At 41.2% G+C, this 21,535-nt stretch overlaps 1 protein-coding gene and 16 non-coding genes across 17 annotated transcripts; 1 reads left to right on the top strand and 16 right to left on the bottom strand.

Moving 5' to 3' along the window:
- Window positions 1-1,648: 1,648 nt before the first annotated feature.
- trnaa-ugc lies at window positions 1,649-1,720 on the bottom strand. The gene has a single exon. It is a non-coding gene; the product is annotated as a tRNA-Ala (tRNA).
- Window positions 1,721-2,864: 1,144 nt separating this feature from the next.
- On the bottom strand, window positions 2,865-2,936 carry trnat-cgu. The gene has a single exon. It is a non-coding gene; the product is annotated as a tRNA-Thr (tRNA).
- A 465-nt stretch (window positions 2,937-3,401) lies between these two features.
- trnaa-ugc lies at window positions 3,402-3,473 on the bottom strand. The gene has a single exon. It is a non-coding gene; the product is annotated as a tRNA-Ala (tRNA).
- Window positions 3,474-4,617: 1,144 nt separating this feature from the next.
- On the bottom strand, window positions 4,618-4,689 carry trnat-cgu. Its single transcript has one exon. It is a non-coding gene; the product is annotated as a tRNA-Thr (tRNA).
- A 1,681-nt stretch (window positions 4,690-6,370) lies between these two features.
- On the bottom strand, window positions 6,371-6,442 carry trnat-cgu. Its single transcript has one exon. It is a non-coding gene; the product is annotated as a tRNA-Thr (tRNA).
- A 469-nt stretch (window positions 6,443-6,911) lies between these two features.
- Window positions 6,912-6,983, bottom strand: trnaa-ugc. Its single transcript has one exon. It is a non-coding gene; the product is annotated as a tRNA-Ala (tRNA).
- Window positions 6,984-7,707: 724 nt separating this feature from the next.
- On the top strand, window positions 7,708-20,703 carry LOC120027938 (deleted in lung and esophageal cancer protein 1-like). The gene is made up of 5 exons (XM_038973031.1): window positions 7,708-7,713; window positions 17,814-17,936; window positions 18,018-18,112; window positions 20,083-20,170; window positions 20,491-20,703. Exons 1-5 carry the CDS (start codon window positions 7,708-7,710, stop codon window positions 20,701-20,703), a joined length of 525 nt encoding a protein of 174 aa, XP_038828959.1.
- On the bottom strand, window positions 8,129-8,200 carry trnat-cgu. The gene has a single exon. It is a non-coding gene; the product is annotated as a tRNA-Thr (tRNA).
- Window positions 8,666-8,737, bottom strand: trnaa-ugc. The gene has a single exon. It is a non-coding gene; the product is annotated as a tRNA-Ala (tRNA).
- On the bottom strand, window positions 9,882-9,953 carry trnat-cgu. The gene has a single exon. It is a non-coding gene; the product is annotated as a tRNA-Thr (tRNA).
- Window positions 10,422-10,493, bottom strand: trnaa-ugc. The gene has a single exon. It is a non-coding gene; the product is annotated as a tRNA-Ala (tRNA).
- trnat-cgu lies at window positions 11,638-11,709 on the bottom strand. The gene has a single exon. It is a non-coding gene; the product is annotated as a tRNA-Thr (tRNA).
- trnaa-ugc lies at window positions 12,178-12,249 on the bottom strand. The gene has a single exon. It is a non-coding gene; the product is annotated as a tRNA-Ala (tRNA).
- On the bottom strand, window positions 13,393-13,464 carry trnat-cgu. The gene has a single exon. It is a non-coding gene; the product is annotated as a tRNA-Thr (tRNA).
- Window positions 13,933-14,004, bottom strand: trnaa-ugc. The gene has a single exon. It is a non-coding gene; the product is annotated as a tRNA-Ala (tRNA).
- trnat-cgu lies at window positions 15,109-15,180 on the bottom strand. The gene has a single exon. It is a non-coding gene; the product is annotated as a tRNA-Thr (tRNA).
- trnaa-ugc lies at window positions 15,649-15,720 on the bottom strand. The gene has a single exon. It is a non-coding gene; the product is annotated as a tRNA-Ala (tRNA).
- Window positions 20,704-21,535: the final 832 nt, after the last annotated feature.

The raw sequence follows: 21,535 nt of genomic DNA on the forward strand, positions 1-21,535 counted from the left end.
AGTCCTATCGACATAACCTGAAAGGCCGCTCAGCAAGGAAGAAGCCACTGCTCCAAAACCGCCATAAAAAAAGCCAGACTACAGTTTGCAACTGCACATGAGGACAAAGATCGTACTTTTTGGAGAAATGTCCTCTGGTCTGATGAAACAAAAATAGAACTGTTTGGCCATAATGACCATCGTTATGTTTGGAGGAAAAAGGTGGAGGCTTGCAAGCCGAAGAACACCACCCCAACCGTGAAGCACGGGGGTGGCAGCATCATCTTGTGAGGGTGCTTTGCTGCAGGAGGGTCTGGTGCACTTCACAAAATAGATGGCATCAGGAGGATGGAAAATGATGTGGATATATTGAAGCAACATCTCAAGACATCAGTCAGGAAGTTAAAGCTTGGTCGCAAATGGGTCTTCCAAATGGACAAGGACCCCAAGCATACTTCCAAAGTTGTGGCAAAATGGCTTAAGGACAACAATGTCAAGGTATTGGAGTGGCCATCACAAAGCCCTGACCTCAATCCTATAGAAAATCTGTGGGCAGAACTGAAAAAGTGTGTGCGAGCAAGGAGGCCTACAAACCTGACTCAATTACACCAGCTCTGTCAGGAGGAATGGGACAAAATTCACCCAACTTATTGTGTGAAGCAGGTCGAAGGCTACCCGAAACATTTGACCCATTAAACAATTTAAAAGCAATGCTACCAAATACTAATTGAGTGTATGTAAACTTCTGACCCACTGGGAATGTGATGGAAGAAATAAAAGCTGAAATAAATCATTCTGTCTACTATTATTCTGTCATTTCACATTCTTAAAATAAAGTGGTGATCCTAACTGACCTAAGACAGGAAATTTTTACTAGGATTAAATGTCAGGAATTGTGAAAAACTGAATTTAAATGTATTTGGCTAAAGGTGTATGTAAACTTCCGACTTCACCTGTATATAGACAGGCCTCTATCTGCAATGCTTAGCCATGGCATAATACACAGACAGGCCTCAGATAAACAGCAAAACAAATGAGCTGAACCTGAAATGAACCTCAGCTACAGAAGGACATCTCATGTGGAAACCTATCGACCAGAAAGTAAATGTTATGACACTTTCATGAATTTCTACTCACATGAAGAATTGTGACCCGTTGGTGTGTTTGCCGCGGTTGGCCATGGACAACAGGAAAGCTCGGTCGTGTTTGAGAATAAAGTTCTCGTCTATTTGAGAGAGAGAGACAGGGACAATCTGTGAGATTTTACACCTCTCACTGTCCGTGGTGGAGGTGGTGAGAGAGAGGGATAGAGATGGATAGAGGGAGTGAGAGGGACAGAGAGAGAGGGATGATAGAGGGCGAAAGAGAGGCAAAGTCAGAGGAGAGAGGGAGGACAGAGGAATGGATAAAGGAATAGAGAGAGAGAGAGGGGGAATAGAGAGATAGAGGAATAGAAAGGGGGATAGAGGAAGAGAGGGGGATAGAGGAAGAGAGCCAGGGATGTATAGAGGGTTAGAGGGATGGATAAAGAGAGGGATAGACAGAAAGAGGGTGAGAGCAAGGGACAGAGAGCGAAGGACAGAGAGCGAGGGACAGAAAGAGAGTGAGTGAGGGCGAGAGAGAGAGCGAGGTACAGAGAGCGAGGGACAGAGAATGCAAAAATGTACATTGGAGATGCTGGGAATTGAACCCAGGACCTCATACATGCAAAGCATGCGCTCTACCACTGAGCTACATCCCCTTCCTGGAAATAAAATGTTTCTTTTTTTGTATTATTTCACCTTTATTTTACCAGGAAAGCTAGTGGAGAACAAGTTCTCATTTACAACTGCGACCTGGCTAAGATAAAGCAAAGCAGTGCAACACAAACAACAACACTGAGTTACACATTTAGAATAAACAAACGTACAGTCAATTACATAATAGTAGAAAAAAAACTATGTCTATACATAGTGTTTGTAAATGTCGTGAGGAGGTAAGGCAATAAATGGACCATAGTAGCGAATGAATTAAAACTAAGCAAATTAACAATGGTGTGATAGATGAGCAGATGATGATGTGCAAGTAGAAATACTGGTGTGCAAAAGAGCAGAAAGTAAATAAAAACAAAATGGGCAAGAGGTAGGTAGATTGGGTAGGCTATTTACAGATGGGCTATGTACAGCTGCATTGATCGGTGAGCTGCTCAGATAGCTGATGTTTAAAGTTAGTGAGGGAAATATAAGTCTCCATCCAGCTTCAGCGATTTTTGCAATTCGTTCCAGTCATTGGCAGCAGAGAACTGGAAGGAAAGGCGGCCAAAGGAGGTGTTGGCTTTGGGGATGACCAGTGAGATATACCTGCTGGAGCGCGTGCTACGGGTGGGTGTTGTTATCGTGACCAGTGAGCTGAGATAAGGCGGAGCTTGACCTAGCATAGACTTATAGATGACCTGGAGCCAGTGGGTCTGGCGTGACGAATATGTATGGAGGTACAGCCGACTAGAGCATACAGGTCGCAGTGGCCATATCAATACAATTGACTCTTTCTTTACACTGTTCTAATGAAAGTACATTTCCATAATATCAGCTATCTTCCGTAAACGTCGAACAAGGATTGAACCCATGTGCTTCTGTTTACAAAAACAGATGACTTAGCACATCTATTTCCTTCTTAGAATGGCAACATTCTGGAAAGTGGGAGTTGTGCAAAAGCTAATTTAACAACTAAATAGACTCAGCAGAGAAGTTGGGGATTAACTTTGGACCGCATACATGTTAAGTATTGGCTCTAACGTAGAGACACATCCCCTTACTATAATAGTTGTGATGCCATATTGAAAAACTTGCTTTTCCTAAAGTGCTCCAATGAGAGTACATTTTAATGGTATCAGATGTCTTTCATAAAGGCACGGATGGGATTTGAACCCATGATCTTCGGTTTACGAGACCGACGCCTTACCACTTGGCCACCATGCCTATCTTTACAGCAATATATATCAACATTCTGGAAAGTAGTAGTTGTGTAAATGTGAATTTGGCACAGAAATAAACTCAGTGGAGAATCTTGGGATTGAACTGAGGACCTCAAACATATATAGCATGCACTCCCCCTCTGAGCTTCCATCCCATTTCATTTGCTGAGAAAATGCAATATTAATACAATATACTTTTTATATACACCACTCCATTGAAACTACAATGAAATGATAGCAGCAATTCTTAAAACAGGTACGGACAGGGATCGAACACATGAACTTCAGTTTTTGAAAATGATGCCATAAAAGTTGGCAACCATGCCACTTCTGTTCTATAAATGTGCGAACAGGGATGGAACGCATGTTCTTCAGATTACAAGACCAAATGATTTAGCACATCTCTGTTTCCTGGTTAGATTTTCAACATTCTGGAAAGTAGGTATTGGGTCAATGCAAAAATGTACATTGGAGAAGCTGGGGATTGAACCCAGGACCTCATACATGCAAAGCATGCGCTCTACCACTGAGCTACATCCCCTTCCTGGAAATAAAATGTTTATTTTTTTATATTATTTCACCTTTATTTTACCAGGAAAGCTAGTGGAGAACAAGTTCTCATTTACAACTGCGACCTGGCTAAGATAAAGCAAAGCAGTGCAACACAAACAACAACACTGAGTTACACATTTAGAATAAACAAATGTACAGTCAATTACATAATAGTAGAAAAAAAACTATGTCTATACATAGTGTTTGTAAATGTCGTTAGGAGGTAAGGCAATAAATGGACCATAGTAGCGAATGAATTAAAACTAAGCAAATTAACAATGGTGTGATAGATGAGCAGATGATGATGTGCAAGTAGTAATACTGGTGTGCAAAAGAGCAGAAAGTATATAAAAACAAAATGGGGAAGAGGTAGGTAGATTGGGTGGGCTATTTACAGATGGGCTATGTACAGCTGCATTGATCGGTGAGCTGCTCAGATAGCTGATGTTTAAAGTTAGTGAGGGAAATATAAGTCTCCATCCAGCTTCAGCGATTTTTGCAATTAGTTCCAGTCATTGGCAGCAGAGAACTGGAAGGAAAGGCGGCCAAAGGAGGTGTTGGCTTTGGGGATGACCAGTGAGATATACCTGCTGGAGCGCGTGCTACGGGTGGGTGTTGTTATCGTGACCAGTGAGCTGAGATAAGGCGGAGATTGACCTAGCATAGACTTATAGATGACCTGGAGCCAGTGGGTCTGGCGTGACGAATATGTATGGAGGTACAGCCGACTAGAGCATACAGGTCGCAGTGGCCATATCAATACAATTGACTCTTTCTTTACACTGTTCTAATGAAAGTACATTTCCATAATATCAGCTATCTTCCGTAAACGTCGAACTAGGATTGAACCCATGTGCTTCTGTTTACAAAAACAGATGACTTAGCACATCTATTTCCTTCTTAGAATGTCAACATTGTGGAAAGTGGGAGTTGTGCAAAAGCTAATTTAACAACTAAATAGACTCAGCAGAGAAGTTGGGGATTAACTTTGGACCGCATACATGTTAAGTATTGGCTCTAACGTAGAGACACATCCCCTTACTATAATAGTTGTGATGCCATATTGAAAAACTTCCTTTTCCTACAGTGCTCCAATGAGAGTACATTTTAATGGTATCAGATGTCTTTCATAAAGGCACGGATGGGATTTGAACCCATGATCTTCGGTTTACGAGACCGACGCCTTACCACTTGGCCACCATGCCTATCTTTACAGCAATATATATCAACATTCTGGAAAGTAGTAGTTGTGTAAATGTGAATTTGGCACAGAAATAAACTCAGTGGAGAATCTTGGGATTGAACTGAGGACCTCAAACATATATAGCATGCACTCCCCCTCTGAGCTTCCATCCCATTTCATTTGCTGAGAAAATGCAATATTAATACAATATACTTTTTATATACACCACTCCATTGAAACTACAATGAAATGATAGCAGCAATTCTTAAAACAGGTACGGACAGGGATCGAACACATGAACTTCAGTTTTTGAAAATGATGCCATAAAAGTTGGCAACCATGCCACTTCTGTTCTATAAATGTGCGAACAGGGATGGAACGCATGTTCTTCAGATTACAAGACCAAATGATTTAGCACATCTCTGTTTCCTGGTTAGATTTTCAACATTCTGGAAAGTAGGTATTGGGTCAATGCAAAAATGTACATTGGAGAAGATGGGGACTGAACCCAGGACCTCATACATGCAAAGCATGCACTCTACCACTGAGCTACATCCCCTTCCTGGAAATAAAATGTTTCTTTTTTTGTATTATTTCACCTTTATTTTACCAGGAAAGCTAGTGGAGAACAAGTTCTCATTTACAACTGCGACCTGGCTAAGATAAAGCAAAGCAGTGCAACACAAACAACAACACTGAGTTACACATTTAGAATAAACAAACGTACAGTCAATTACATAATAGTAGAAAAAAAACTATGTCTATACATAGTGTTTGTAAATGTCGTGAGGAGGTAAGGCAATAAATGGACCATAGTAGCGAATGAATTAAAACTAAGCAAATTAACAATGGTGTGATAGATGAGCAGATGATGATGTGCAAGTAGTAATACTGGTGTGCAAAAGAGCAGAAAGTATATAAAAACAAAATGGGGAAGAGGTAGGTAGATTGGGTGGGCTATTTACAGATGGGCTATGTACAGCTGCAGTGATCGGTTAGCTGCTCAGATAGCTGATGTTTAAAGTTAGTGAGGGAAATATAAGTCTCCATCCAGCTTCAGCGATTTTTGCAATTCGTTCCAGTCATTGGCAGCAGAGAACTGGAAGGAAAGGCGGCCAAAGGAGGTGTTGGCTTTGGGGATGACCAGTGAGATATACCTGCTGGAGCGCGTGCTACGGGTGGGTGTTGTTATCGTGACCAGTGAGCTGAGATAAGGCGGAGATTGACCTAGCATAGACTTATAGATGACCTGGAGCCAGTGGGTCTGGCGTGACGAATATGTATGGAGGTACAGCCGACTAGAGCATACAGGTCGCAGTGAACATATCAATACAATTGACTCTTTCTTTACACTGTTCTAATGAAAGTACATTTCCATAATATCAGCTATCTTCCGTAAACGTCGAACAAGGATTGAACCCATGTGCTTCTGTTTACAAAAACAGATGACTTAGCACATCTATTTCCTTCTTAGAATGTCAACATTCTGGAAAGTGGGAGTTGTGCAAAAGCTAATTTAACAACTAAATAGACTCAGCAGAGAAGTTGGGGATTAACTTTGGACCGCATACATGTTAAGTATTGGCTCTAACGTAGAGACACATCCCCTTACTATAATAGTTGTGATGCCATATTGAAAAACTTGCTTTTCCTACAGTGCTCCAATGAGAGTACATTTTAATGGTATCAGATGTCTTTCATAAAGGCACGGATGGGATTTGAACCCATGATCTTCGGTTTACGAGACCGACGCCTTACCACTTGGCCACCATGCCTATCTATACAGCAATATATATCAACATTCTGGAAAGTAGTAGTTGTGTAAATGTGAATTTGGCACAGAAATAAACTCAGTGGAGAATCTTGGGATTGAACCTGAGGACCTCAAACATATATAGCATGCACTCCCCCTCTGAGCTTCCATCCCATTTCATTTGCTGAGAAAATGCAATATTAATACAATATACTTTTTATATACACCACTCCATTGAAACTACAATGAAATGATAGCAGCAATTCTTAAAACAGGTACGGACAGGGATCGAACACATGAACTTCAGTTTTTGAAAATGATGCCATAAAAGTTGGCAACCATGCTGCCACTTCTGTTCTATAAATGTGCGAACAGGGATTGAACGCATGTTCTTCAGATTACAAGACCAAATGATTTAGCACATCTCTGTTTCCTGGTTAGATTTTCAACATTCTGGAAAGTAGGTATTGGGTCAATGCAAAAATGTACATTGGAGAAGCTGGGGATTGAACCCAGGACCTCATACATGCAAAGCATGCGCTCTACCACTGAGCTACATCCCCTTCCTGGAAATAAAATGTTTCTTTTTTTGTATTATTTCACCTTTATTTTACCAGGAAAGCTAGTGGAGAACAAGTTCTCATTTACAACTGCGACCTGGCTAAGATAAAGCAAAGCAGTGCAACACAAACAACAACACTGAGTTACACATTTAGAATAAACAAACGTACAGTCAATTACATAATAGTAGAAAAAAAACTATGTCTATACATAGTGTTTGCAAATGTCGTGAGGAGGTAAGGCAATAAATGGACCATAGTAGCGAATGAATTAAAACTAAGCAAATTAACACTGGTGTGATAGATGAGCAGATGATGATGTGCAAGTAGAAATACTGGTGTGCAAAAGAGCAGAAAGTAAATAAAAACAAAATGTGGAAGAGGTAGGTAGATTGGGTGGGCTATTTACAGATGGGCTATGTACAGCTGCAGTGATCGGTTAGCTGCTCAGATAGCTGATGTTTAAAGTTAGTGAGGGAAATATAAGTCTCCATCCAGCTTCAGCGATTTTTGCAATTCGTTCCAGTCATTGGCAGCAGAGAACTGGAAGGAAAGGCGGCCAAAGGAGGTGTTGGCTTTGGGGATGACCAGTGAGATATACCTGCTGGAGCGCGTGCTACGGGTGGGTGTTGTTATCGTGACCAGTGAGCTGAGATAAGGCGGAGATTGACCTAGCATAGACTTATAGATGACCTGGAGCCAGTGGGTCTGGCGTGACGAATATGTAATGGAGGTACAGCCGACTAGAGCATACAGGTCGCAGTGGCCATATCAATACAATTGACTCTTTCTTTACACTGTTCTAATGAAAGTACATTTCCATAATATCAGCTATCTTCCGTAAACGTCGAACTAGGATTGAACCCATGTGCTTCAGTTTACAAAAACAGATGACTTAGCACATCTATTTCCTTCTTAGAATGTCAACATTCTGGAAAGTGGGAGTTGTGCAAAAGCTAATTTAACAACTAAATAGACTCAGCAGAGAAGTTGGGGATTAACTTTGGACCGCATACATGTTAAGTATTGGCTCTAACGTAGAGACACATCCCCTTACTATAATAGTTGTGATGCCATATTGAAAAACTTGCTTTTCCTACAGTGCTCCAATGAGAGTACATTTTAATGGTATCAGATGTCTTTCATAAAGGCACGGATGGGATTTGAACCCATGATCTTCGGTTTACGAGACCGACGCCTTACCACTTGGCCACCATGCCTATCTATACAGCAATATATATCAACATTCTGGAAAGTAGTAGTTGTGTAAATGTGAATTTGGCACAGAAATAAACTCAGTGGAGAATCTTGGGATTGAACCGAGGACCTCAAACATATATAGCATGCACTCCCCCTCTGAGCTTCCATCCCATTTCATTTGCTGAGAAAATGCAATATTAATACAATATACTTTTTATATACACCACTCCATTGAAACTACAATGAAATGATAGCAGCAATTCTTAAAACAGGTACGGACAGGGATCGAACACATGAACTTCAGTTTTTGAAAATGATGCCATAAAAGTTGGCAACCATGCCACTTCTGTTCTATAAATGTGCGAACAGGGATTGAACGCATGTTCTTCAGATTACAAGACCAAATGATTTAGCACATCTCTGTTTCCTGGTTAGATTTTCAACATTCTGGAAAGTAGGTATTGGGTCAATGCAAAAATGTACATTGGAGAAGCTGGGGATTGAACCCAGGACCTCATACATGCAAAGCATGCGCTCTACCACTGAGCTACATCCCCTTCCTGGAAATAAAATGTTTCTTTTTTTGTATTATTTCACCTTTATTTTACCAGGAAAGCTAGTGGAGAACAAGTTCTCATTTACAACTGCGACCTGGCTAAGATAAAGCAAAGCAGTGCAACACAAACAACAACACTGAGTTACACATTTAGAATAAACAAACGTACAGTCAATTACATAATAGTAGAAAAAAAACTATGTCTATACATAGTGTTTGTAAATGTCGTGAGGAGGTAAGGCAATAAATGGACCATAGTAGCGAATGAATTAAAACTAAGCAAATTAACACTGGTGTGATAGATGAGCAGATGATGATGTGCAAGTAGAAATACTGGTGTGCAAAAGAGCAGAAAGTAAATAAAAACAAAATGGGGAAGAGGTAGGTAGATTGGGTGGGCTATTTACAGATGGGCTATGTACAGCTGCAGTGATCGGATAGCTGCTCAGATAGCTGATGTTTAAAGTTAGTGAGGGAAATATAAGTCTCCATCCAGCTTCAGCGATTTTTGCAATTCGTTCCAGTCATTGGCAGCAGAGAACTGGAAGGAAAGGCGGCCAAAGGAGGTGTTGGCTTTGGGGATGACCAGTGAGATATACCTGCTGGAGCGCGTGCTACGGGTGGGTGTTGTTATCGTGACCAGTGAGCTGAGATAAGGCGGAGATTGACCTAGCATAGACTTATAGATGACCTGGAGCCAGTGGGTCTGGCGTGACGAATATGTAACGAGGGCCAGCCGACTAGAGCATACAGGTCGCAGTGAACATATCAATACAATTGACTCTTTCTTTACACTGTTCTAATGAAAGTACATTTCCATAATATCAGCTATCTTCCGTAAACGTCGAACAAGGATTGAACCCATGTGCTTCAGTTGACAAAAACAGATGACTTAGCACATCTATTTCCTTCTTAGAATGTCAACATTGTGGAAAGTGGGAGTTGTGCAAAAGCTAATTTAACAACTAAATAGACTCGGCAGAGAAGTTGGGGATTAACTTTGGACCGCATACATGTTAAGTATTGGCTCTACCGTAGAGACACATCCCCTTACTATAATAGTTGTGATGCCATATTGAAAAACTTGCTTTTCCTACAGTGCTCCAATGAGAGTACATTTTAATGGTATCAGATGTCTTTCATAAAGGCACGGATGGGATTTGAACCCATGATCTTCGGTTTACGAGACCGACGCCTTACCACTTGGCCACCATGCCTATCTATACAGCAATATATATCAACATTCTGGAAAGTAGTAGTTGTGTAAATGTGAATTTGGCACACAAATAAACTCAGTGGAGAATCTTGGGATTGAACCGAGGACCTCAAACATATATAGCATGCACTCCCCCTCTGAGCTTCCATCCCATTTCATTTGCTGAGAAAATGCAATATTAATACAATATACTTTTTATATACACCACTCCATTGAAACTACAATGAAATGATAGCAGCAATTCTTAAAACAGGTACGGACAGGGATCGAACACATGAACTTCAGTTTTTGAAAATGATGCCATAAAAGTTGGCAACCATGCTGCCACTTCTGTTCTATAAATGTGCGAACAGGGATTGAACGCATGTTCTTCAGATTACAAGACCAAATGATTTAGCACATCTCTGTTTCCTGGTTAGATTTTCAACATTCTGGAAAGTAGGTATTGGGTCAATGCAAAAATGTACATTGGAGAAGCTGGGGATTGAACCCAGGACCTCATACATGCAAAGCATGCGCTCTACCACTGAGCTACATCCCCTTCCTGGAAATAAAATGTTTCTTTTTTTGTATTATTTCACCTTTATTTTACCAGGAAAGCTAGTGGAGAACAAGTTCTCATTTACAACTGCGACCTGGCTAAGATAAAGCAAAGCAGTGCAACACAAACAACAACACTGAGTTACACATTTAGAATAAACAAACGTACAGTCAATTACATAATAGTAGAAAAAAAAACGATGTCTATACATAGTGTTTGTAAATGTCGTGAGGAGGTAAGGCAATAAATGGACCATAGTAGCGAATGAATTAAAATTTAGCAAATTAACACTGGTGTGATAGATGAGCAGATGATGATGTGCAAGTAGAAATACTGGTGTGCAAAAGAGCAGAAAGTAAATAAAAACAAAATGGGGAAGAGGTAGTAGATTGGGTGGGCTATTTACAGATGGGCTATGTACAGCTGCAGTGATCGGATAGCTGCTCAGATAGCTGATGTTTAAAGTTAGTGAGGGAAATATAAGTCTCCATCCAGCTTCAGCGATTTTTGCAATTCGTTCCAGTCATTGGCAGCAGAGAACTGGAAGGAAAGGCGGCCAAAGGAGGTGTTGGCTTTGGGGATGACCAGTGAGATATACCTGCTGGAGCGCGTGCTACGGGTGGGTGTTGTTATCGTGACCAGTGAGCTGAGATAAGGCGGAGATTGACCTAGCATAGACTTATAGATGACCTGGAGCCAGTGGGTCTGGCGTGACGAATATGTAACGAGGGCCAGCCGACTAGAGCATACAGGTCGCAGTGAACATATCAATACAATTGACTCTTTCTTTACACTGTTCTAATGAAAGTACATTTCCATAATATCAGCTATCTTCCGTAAACGTCGAACAAGGATTGAACCCATGTGCTTCAGTTGACAAAAACAGATGACTTAGCACATCTATTTCCTTCTTAGAATGTCAACATTGTGGAAAGTGGGAGTTGTGCAAAAGCTAATTTAACAACTAAATAGACTCGGCAGAGAAGTTGGGGATTAACTTTGGACCGCATACATGTTAAGTATTGGCTCTACCGTAGAGACACATCCCCTTACTATAATAGTTGTGATGCCATATTGAAAAACTTGCTTTTCCTACAGTGCTCCAATGAGAGTACATTTTAATGGTATCAGATGTCTTTCATAAAGGCACGGATGGGATTTGAACCCATGATCTTCGGTTTACGAGACCGACGCCTTACCACTTGGCCACCATGCCTATCTATACAGCAATATATATCAACATTCTGGAAAGTAGTAGTTGTGTAAATGTGAATTTGGCACACAAATAAACTCAGTGGAGAATCTTGGGATTGAACCGAGGACCTCAAACATATATAGCATGCACTCCCCCTCTGAGCTTCCATCCCATTTCATTTGCTGAGAAAATGCAATATTAATACAATATACTTTTTATATACACCACTCCATTGAAACTACAATGAAATGATAGCAGCAATTCTTAAAACAGGTACGGACAGGGATCGAACACATGAACTTCAGTTTTTGAAAATGATGCCATAAAAGTTGGCAACCATGCTGCCACTTCTGTTCTATAAATGTGCGAACAGGGATTGAACGCATGTTCTTCAGATTACAAGACCAAATGATTTAGCACATCTCTGTTTCCTGGTTAGATTTTCAACATTCTGGAAAGTAGGTATTGGGTCAATGCAAAAATGTACATTGGAGAAGCTGGGGATTGAACCCAGGACCTCATACATGCAAAGCATGCGCTCTACCACTGAGCTACATCCCCTTCCTGGAAATAAAATGTTTCTTTTTTTGTATTATTTCACCTTTATTTTACCAGGAAAGCTAGTGGAGAACAAGTTCTCATTTACAACTGCGACCTGGCTAAGATAAAGCAAAGCAGTGCAACACAAACAACAACACTGAGTTACACATTTAGAATAAACAAACGTACAGTCAATTACATAATAGTAGAAAAAAAACGATGTCTATACATAGTGTTTGTAAATGTCGTGAGGAGGTAAGGCAATAAATGGACCATAGTAGCGAATGAATTAAAATTTAGCAAATTAACACTGGTGTGATAGATGAGCAGATGATGATGTGCAAGTAGAAATACTGGTGTGCAAAAGAGCAGAAAGTAAATAAAAACAAAATGGGGAAGAGGTAGTAGATTGGGTGGGCTATTTACAGATGGGCTATGTACAGCTGCAGTGATCGGATAGCTGCTCAGATAGCTGATGTTTAAAGTTAGTGAGGGAAATATAAGTCTCCATCCAGCTTCAGCGATTTTTGCAATTCGTTCCAGTCATTGGCAGCAGAGAACTGGAAGGAAAGGCGGCCAAAGGAGGTGTTGGCTTTGGGGATGACCAGTGAGATATACCTGCTGGAGCGCGTGCTACGGGTGGGTGTTGTTATCGTGACCAGTGAGCTGAGATAAGGCGGAGATTGACCTAGCATAGACTTATAGATGACCTGGAGCCAGTGGGTCTGGCGTGACGAATATGTAACGAGGGCCAGCCGACTAGAGCATACAGGTCGCAGTGAACATATCAATACAATTGACTCTTTCTTTACACTGTTCTAATGAAAGTACATTTCCATAATATCAGCTATCTTCCGTAAACGTCGAACAAGGATTGAACCCATGTGCTTCAGTTGACAAAAACAGATGACTTAGCACATCTATTTCCTTCTTAGAATGTCAACATTGTGGAAAGTGGGAGTTGTGCAAAAGCTAATTTAACAACTAAATAGACTCGGCAGAGAAGTTGGGGATTAACTTTGGACCGCATACATGTTAAGTATTGGCTCTACCGTAGAGACACATCCCCTTACTATAATAGTTGTGATGCCATATTGAAAAACTTGCTTTTCCTACAGTGCTCCAATGAGAGTACATTTTAATGGTATCAGATGTCTTTCATAAAGGCACGGATGGGATTTGAACCCATGATCTTCGGTTTACGAGACCGACGCCTTACCACTTGGCCACCATGCCTATCTATACAGCAATATATATCAACATTCTGGAAAGTAGTAGTTGTGTAAATGTGAATTTGGCACACAAATAAACTCAGTGGAGAATCTTGGGATTGAACCGAGGACCTCAAACATATATAGCATGCACTCCCCCTCTGAGCTTCCATCCCATTTCATTTGCTGAGAAAATGCAATATTAATACAATATACTTTTTATATACACCACTCCATTGAAACTACAATGAAATGATAGCAGCAATTCTTAAAACAGGTACGGACAGGGATCGAACACATGAACTTCAGTTTTTGAAAATGATGCCATAAAAGTTGGCAACCATGCTGCCACTTCTGTTCTATAAATGTGCGAACAGGGATTGAACGCATGTTCTTCAGATTACAAGACCAAATGATTTAGCACATCTCTGTTTCCTGGTTAGATTTTCAACATTCTGGAAAGTAGGTATTGGGTCAATGCAAAAATGTACATTGGAGAAGCTGGGGATTGAACCCAGGACCTCATACATGCAAAGCATGCGCTCTACCACTGAGCTACATCCCCTTCCTGGAAATAAAATGTTTCTTTTTTTGTATTATTTCACCTTTATTTTACCAGGAAAGCTAGTGGAGAACAAGTTCTCATTTACAACGGCAACCATGCTGCCACTTCTGTTCTATAAATGTGCGAACAGGGATTGAAGGCATGTTCTTCAGATTACAAGACCAAATGATTTAGCACATCTCTGTTTCCTGGTTAGATTTTCAACATTCTGGAAGTAGGTATTGGGTCAATGCAAAAATGTACATTGGAGAAGCTGGGGGATTGAACCGGACCTCATACATGCAAAGCATGCGCTCTACCCTGAGCTACATCCCTTTCGTCAATAAAATGTTTCTTTTTTTGTATTATTTCACCTTTATTTTACCAGGAAAGCTAGTGGAGAACAAGTTCTCATTTACAACTGCGACCTGGCTAAGATAAAGCAAAGCAGTGCAACACAAACAACAACACTGAGTTACACATTTAGAATAAACAAACGTACAGTCATTGGCAGCAGAGAACTGGAAGGAAAGGCGGCCAAAGGAGGTGTTGGCTTTGGGGATGACCAGTGAGATATACCTGCTGGAGCGCGTGCTACGGGTGGGTGTTGTTATCGTGACCAGTGAGCTGAGATAAGGCGGAGATTGACCTAGCATAGACTTATAGATGACCTGGAGCCAGTGGGTCTGGCGTGACGAATATGTAACGAGGGCCAGCCGACTAGAGCATACAGGTCGCAGTGAACATATCAATACAATTGACTCTTTCTTTACACTGTTCTAATGAAAGTACATTTCCATAATATCAGCTATCTTCCGTAAACGTCGAACAAGGATTGAACCCATGTGCTTCAGTTGACAAAAACAGATGACTTAGCACATCTATTTCCTTCTTAGAATGTCAACATTGTGGAAAGTGGGAGTTGTGCAAAAGCTAATTTAACAACTAAATAGACTCGGCAGAGAAGTTGGGGATTAACTTTGGACCGCATACATGTTAAGTATTGGCTCTACCGTAGAGACACATCCCCTTACTATAATAGTTGTGATGCCATATTGAAAAACTTGCTTTTCCTACAGTGCTCCAATGAGAGTACATTTTAATGGTATCAGATGTCTTTCATAAAGGCACGGATGGGATTTGAACCCATGATCTTCGGTTTACGAGACCGACGCCTTACCACTTGGCCACCATGCCTATCTATACAGCAATATATATCAACATTCTGGAAAGTAGTAGTTGTGTAAATGTGAATTTGGCACACAAATAAACTCAGTGGAGAATCTTGGGATTGAACCGAGGACCTCAAACATATATAGCATGCACTCCCCCTCTGAGCTTCCATCCCATTTCATTTGCTGAGAAAATGCAATATTAATACAATATACTTTTTATATACACCACTCCATTGAAACTACAATGAAATGATAGCAGCAATTCTTAAAACAGGTACGGACAGGGATCGAACACATGAACTTCAGTTTTTGAAAATGATGCCATAAAAGTTGGCAACCATGCTGCCACTTCTGTTCTATAAATGTGCGAACAGGGATTGAACGCATGTTCTTCAGATTACAAGACCAAATGATTTAGCACATCTCTGTTTCCTGGTTAGATTTTCAACATTCTGGAAAGTAGGTATTGGGTCAATGCAAAAATGTCCATTGGAGAAGCTGGGGATTGAACCCAGGACCTCATACATGCAAAGCATGCGCTCTACCACTGAGCTACATCCCCTTCCTGGAAATAAAATGTTTCTTTTTTGTATTATTTCACCTTTATTTCCCCCCCATACTGGCATCCTTATACAAAACAGACTACCCATACTGCACACTCCCAAAACGACTACCCATACTGCATCACTCTACAACAGAAGTACATACAGCAGACTATCCATACTGCATCACTCTACACCAGGACTACCCATACTGCATCACTCTACAACCGAATACCATACTGCATCACTCTACAACAGACTACCCATACTGATCACTCTACAACAGACTACCCATACTGCATCATTCTACAAACGACTACCCATACTGCATCACTCCACAACAGACTACACATACTGCATCACTCTACAACAGATTATGACATTTACAGCAGACTACCCATACTGATCACTCTACAGCAAGGATACCCATACTGCATCACTCTACAGAAACTACCAATTACTGCATACGCTTACAAACAGACTACCCCATACTGCATCACTCTACAACAGACTACCATACGCATCACTCTACAACAGACTACCCATACTGCATCACTCTACAACAGACTACCCATACTGCACTCACTCTACATCAGACTACCATACTGATCAGTCTACAACAGACTACCCAACTGCATCATCTTACAAACAGATACCCAACTGCATCACTCTACAACAGACTACCATACTGCTTACTATACAACAGGATACCCATACTGCATCACGCTACAACAGACTACCCATACGCATCACTCTACAGCAGAGTACCCATATGGCATCATTCTACAAACAGCTTACCCATACGCATCACTCTACAACAGGACTACCATACTGCATCACTCTACAACAGAACTACCATATGCATCACTATACAACCGGACTACCCATATGCAAATCAATCACAACAGGACTACCATACTGCATCACTCTACAACAGACTACCCATACTGCATCACTCTACAAACAGATAGTACACACAGCAGATACCCATACTGCACCACTCTACAACAGACTAACCATACTGAATCATTCTACAACAGACTACCATACGCACCACTCTACAGCAGACTACCCCATACTGCATCATTCTACAACAGACTACCCATTACTGCATCACGCTCAAGCAGACTACCCATACTGCATCACTCTTACAACAGACTACCCTACGCATAACTCTACAACAGGATACCCATACTGCATCACTCTACAAACAGACTACCATATGCATCATCTACAACAGGACTACCCATACTGCATCACTTACAACAGACACCCATACTGCAATCACTCTACAGCAGACTACCCATACTGCATCATTCTACAACAGGGACTACCCATACTGGCATCATTCTACAACAGACTACCATTACTGCATCACTCTACAAACGAATAACCATACTGCATCACTCTAAAACCAGACTACCCATACTGCATCACGCTACAACAGACTACCCATACTGCATCACTCTACAACAGACTACCCATACTGCATCCTTCTACAGCAGGACTACCCATACTGCATCATTCTACCACAGACTACCCATTACGCATCATCCACAAACAGACTACCCATAGCCATCACTTACAACAGATAGTACATCCAGCAGACTAAAAACCATACTGCATCACTCTACAACAGACTACCATACGCATCAATCTACAACCGACTCACCCACATACTGCATCACTCTACAACAGATACCCATACCGCATCACTCCTACAGAAAGGACTACCCATACTGCATCATCTTACAACAGACTACCCTACTTCACACTGCTACAACAGACTACCCATACTGCCATCACTCTAACAACGGATTACCCATACTGCATCACGCTACAACAGACTACCCATACTGCATCACTCTACACACAGACTACCCATACTGCATCACTCTACAACAGACTACCCATACTGCATCACTCTACAACAGATAGTACACACAGCAGACTACCCATACTGCATCACTCTACAACAGACTACCCATACTGCATCATTCTACAACAGACTACCCATACTGCATCACTCTAGGCCATCACGTTAACTGTGCTGTATACAGTAGAAGGGTAAGCAGGTATGTTGACCAGTCTTTTAACCTTTTTGTTATTCCAGGATGTTCCAGCAGGGGGCAGCAGCACCATCCACGTCTCCTTCACTCCCCTGACCCTGTCAGAACTGACCTCTAACGCTGCCTGTGTATCCTTCGCTCTGGGCTTCATGAGCCTTGACTCCAAGGTATTATGGTTCCTTCCAAATTTGCTGTGCCATGATTCTGTCACCATGTTATGTTTGGTACTCACATGTGTGTCTCTGCAGGTGTCGTCCTGTATCCCGGGTAAGGTTCAAAGGGCTCAGGGTCAGGATCTGGAACCTCTCAGATTGGACCTCCAGGCCTCCGTCAGACCTGCCGTGTAAGAAACCACTATGGACCATTATGCTTGTTTCCAAGACTAAAACGTACAGTGCCTTGCAAAAGTATTCATCCCCCTTGGAGTTTTTACTATTTTGTTGCATTACGACCTGTAATTTAAATAGATTTGTAAGTCGCTCTGGATAAGAGCGTCTGCTAAATGACTTAAATGTAAATGTAAATGTAGATTTTGGGGGGATTTCATGTAATTGACATACACAAAAAAGTCAAAATTGGTGAAATTAAATTTAAAAAATGACTTGTTCCAAAAAATTCAAAACGTAAAATTGGTGCGTGCATGTGTATTCACCCCCTTTGCTATGAAGCCCCTGAATAAGATCTGGGGCAAACCAATTACCTTCCGAGGTCCACATAATTTGTTAAATAAGTCCCACCTGTGGTGCAATCTAAGTGTCACCTGATCCAGTAGTATAAACTGTTCTTGAAAGCACCAGGGGAGGGGTTTTCTTTTTGTAACACCACTAAAGGAAAGCGGCACTATGAAGACCAAGGAAGCTCTCCAAACAGGTAGAGGGACAAAGTTGTGGAGAAGTACAGACAGGGTGGATTATAAAAAAATATCAGAAACTTTGAACATCCCACAGAGCACCATTACATCCGTATTACAAAATGGAAAGAATATGCACCACAACAAACCCTGCAAGGGAGGGCACCACCAAAAACTCATAGACAAGGCAAGGAGGGCATTAATCAGACGGCAACAAAGAGACCCAAAGATAACCCTGAAGGAGCTGCAAAGCCCACAGCGGAGATTGGAGTATCATCCATAGGACCACAGTAAGAAGACACTCCACAGAGCTGGGCTTTACGGCGGGAGTGGCCATAAAAAGCCATGCTCAAGAAGAAAATAAGCCAAAAACATGTGTGTGTATGTTCAACCAAAATGCATGTGGGAGACTCCCCAAACATATAGAAGAAGGTAACTCTGGTCAGATGAGACAAAAAATGTAAGCTTTGGCCATCAAGGAAAAACGCTATGTTTGGCACCCCAACACCTCTCATCACCTGAGAAAAACATCCCACAGTGAAGCATGGGAGGGTAGCAGCATCATGCTGTAGGGATGGTTTTCATCGGCAGGGAGGGAAATGGTTAGAATTGAAAGGAATGATGGATGGAACTAAATACAGGACATTCTGAGGGAAAACCTGTTTCAGTCCTTCCAGAGATTTGAGGACTGGGACGGAGGTTTCACTTCAGCAGGACAATGACCCTAAAGCATACTGCTAAAGCAACACTCAAGTGGTTTAAGGGGAAACATTTAAATGTCTTGGAATGGCCTAGTCAAAGCCCAGACCTCAATCCAATTGAGAATCTGTAGTATGACTTAAATATTGCTGTGCAGTTTTGCCATGAAATGTGCCAAGCTTATAGAGACATACCCCAAGAGACGTGCAGCTGTAAATGCTGCAAAAGGTGGCTCTACGAAGTATTGACTTTGGGGGGTGAATAGTTATGCTCAAGTTTTATGTTTTTTTTGTCTTATTTCTTGTTTGTTTGACAATAAAACATATTTTGCATCTCAAAGGTTTAGTCTGTTGTGTAAATCAAATTATACAAACCCTGCCAAAAATCAATTTTAATTCCAGATTGTAAGGCAACAAAATAGGTAAAATGCCAAGGGGGGTGAATACTTTCGCAAGCCACTGTACTTTCAATGGAGATTCTCCATTGAGCTTCCTTTTAGTCCAGGACTTGGCTTAATCGGCATCTGCGAAAACTGCCCCAATGTGTAGCAGAACAGATAGCTTCTGTAAACCTAGCTGTTCTGTAAATCAACTGAATGTATGAAATTGTAGAGCAGGTGGTCTGTCTGTGTTAATCTATTTAGCCTGTCAGTGACTTACTGTCTGTGTTCATCTCTTCAGCCTGTCAGTGACTTACTGTCTGTGTTCATTTATTTAGTCTGTCAGCAACTTGCTGTGTATTCCTTGCTGTGTTCTACTCTTTAGCCTGTCAGTGCAGATGGAGGAGGAAGAGGAGTGCCTGGAGTTCTGTGCTGTGGCTAGTGATTTAATACAGGGCGAGCCACACAATGAGGTGGGTCTGAGACACCTGACGAACCACCTAGATATTTAAATATGTCCTCCAGGGGGTTTTGAACTTTTACAGTTGGAAAGTGATATCCCAAGTATAAATACAGTAAAGGACACACAGTAAAGTGTACAACATTTTCTTTTTGGTGTAAAATAGTGTTTTTTGGACTTTACTGTGTTTATACTTGATGTTGCTTTTCAACAGTACATTTTTTTATTTATTTAATCACTGGACAGTTTTCTGTCTGCAATATTGTATTTCTTCCATTTACAAGCTCATATTTTGTCATTGGGTAACTTCTCGACCATGTTGTGATTTCTCAGATGGTACAGAGGAAGTGTTCCATCACACGGACGTTCCAGTTGAAGAATAGTACAGAGATGCCTCTGAGTTTCAGGCTGAGCACCCAGCCTCCCTTTTCTGTACTGCAGCCTAGAGGTGGTGTCGGGACAGCCGGCTGCTCCTCCCACAGCCTCCCATCTGGGGAGAACCAGCTACTGCTGCTGCAGCCACGGCACAACAAGCAGGTAGGTTAGTACATAGATACCTAACAATACACCAGAACACATCAGTAGATAGATACCTAACAATACACCAGAACACATCAGTAGATACCTAACAATACACCAGAACAACATCATATGATACCTAACAATACACCAGAACACATTCAGTAATACCTAACAATACACCAGAACACATCAGTAGATACCTAACATACACCAGAACACATCAGTAGATACCTAAATAACACCAACAACATCAGTAGATACCTAACAATACACCAGAACACATCAGTAGATAGATACCTAACATCACCAGAACACATCAGTCAGATACCTAACAATACACCAGAAACATCAGTAGATACCTAACATACACCAGAACACATCAGTAGATACCTAACAATTACACCAGAAACACATCAGTAGATACCTAACAATACACCAGAAACACATCAGTAGAGTACCTAACAATACACCAGAACTCATCAGTAGATACCTACACATACACCAGAACACATCAGTAAATAGATACCTAACAATACACCAGAACACATCAGTAGATACCTAACAATACACCAGAACACATCAGTAGATACCTAACAATACACCAGACACATCAGTAGATACCTAACATACACCAGAACCATCAGTAGATACCAACAATACACCAGAACACATCAGTAGATACACTAACAGTACACATCAGTCGATAGATACCTAACAATACACCAGAACACATCAGTAGATACCTAACAGTACACATCATAGATAGATACCTACAATACACAGAAACACACCTAGAATAGATACCTACAGACACATCAGTAGATAGATACCTAACAATACACCAGAACACATCAGT

This window comes from Salvelinus namaycush, chromosome 33 (genome assembly GCF_016432855.1).
Source record: "Salvelinus namaycush isolate Seneca chromosome 33, SaNama_1.0, whole genome shotgun sequence".
In the NCBI taxonomy this organism is placed as follows: domain Eukaryota; kingdom Metazoa; phylum Chordata; class Actinopteri; order Salmoniformes; family Salmonidae; genus Salvelinus; species Salvelinus namaycush.

Coding starts and splice junctions, on each gene's coding strand:
- LOC120027938 (XM_038973031.1), top strand. Junction 18,113..20,082: donor GCCTCCGTCAGACCTGCCGT/GTAAGAAACCAC, acceptor TCTACTCTTTAG/CCTGTCAGTGCAGATGGAGG. Junction 20,171..20,490: donor AGGGCGAGCCACACAATGAG/GTGGGTCTGAGA, acceptor GTGATTTCTCAG/ATGGTACAGAGGAAGTGTTC.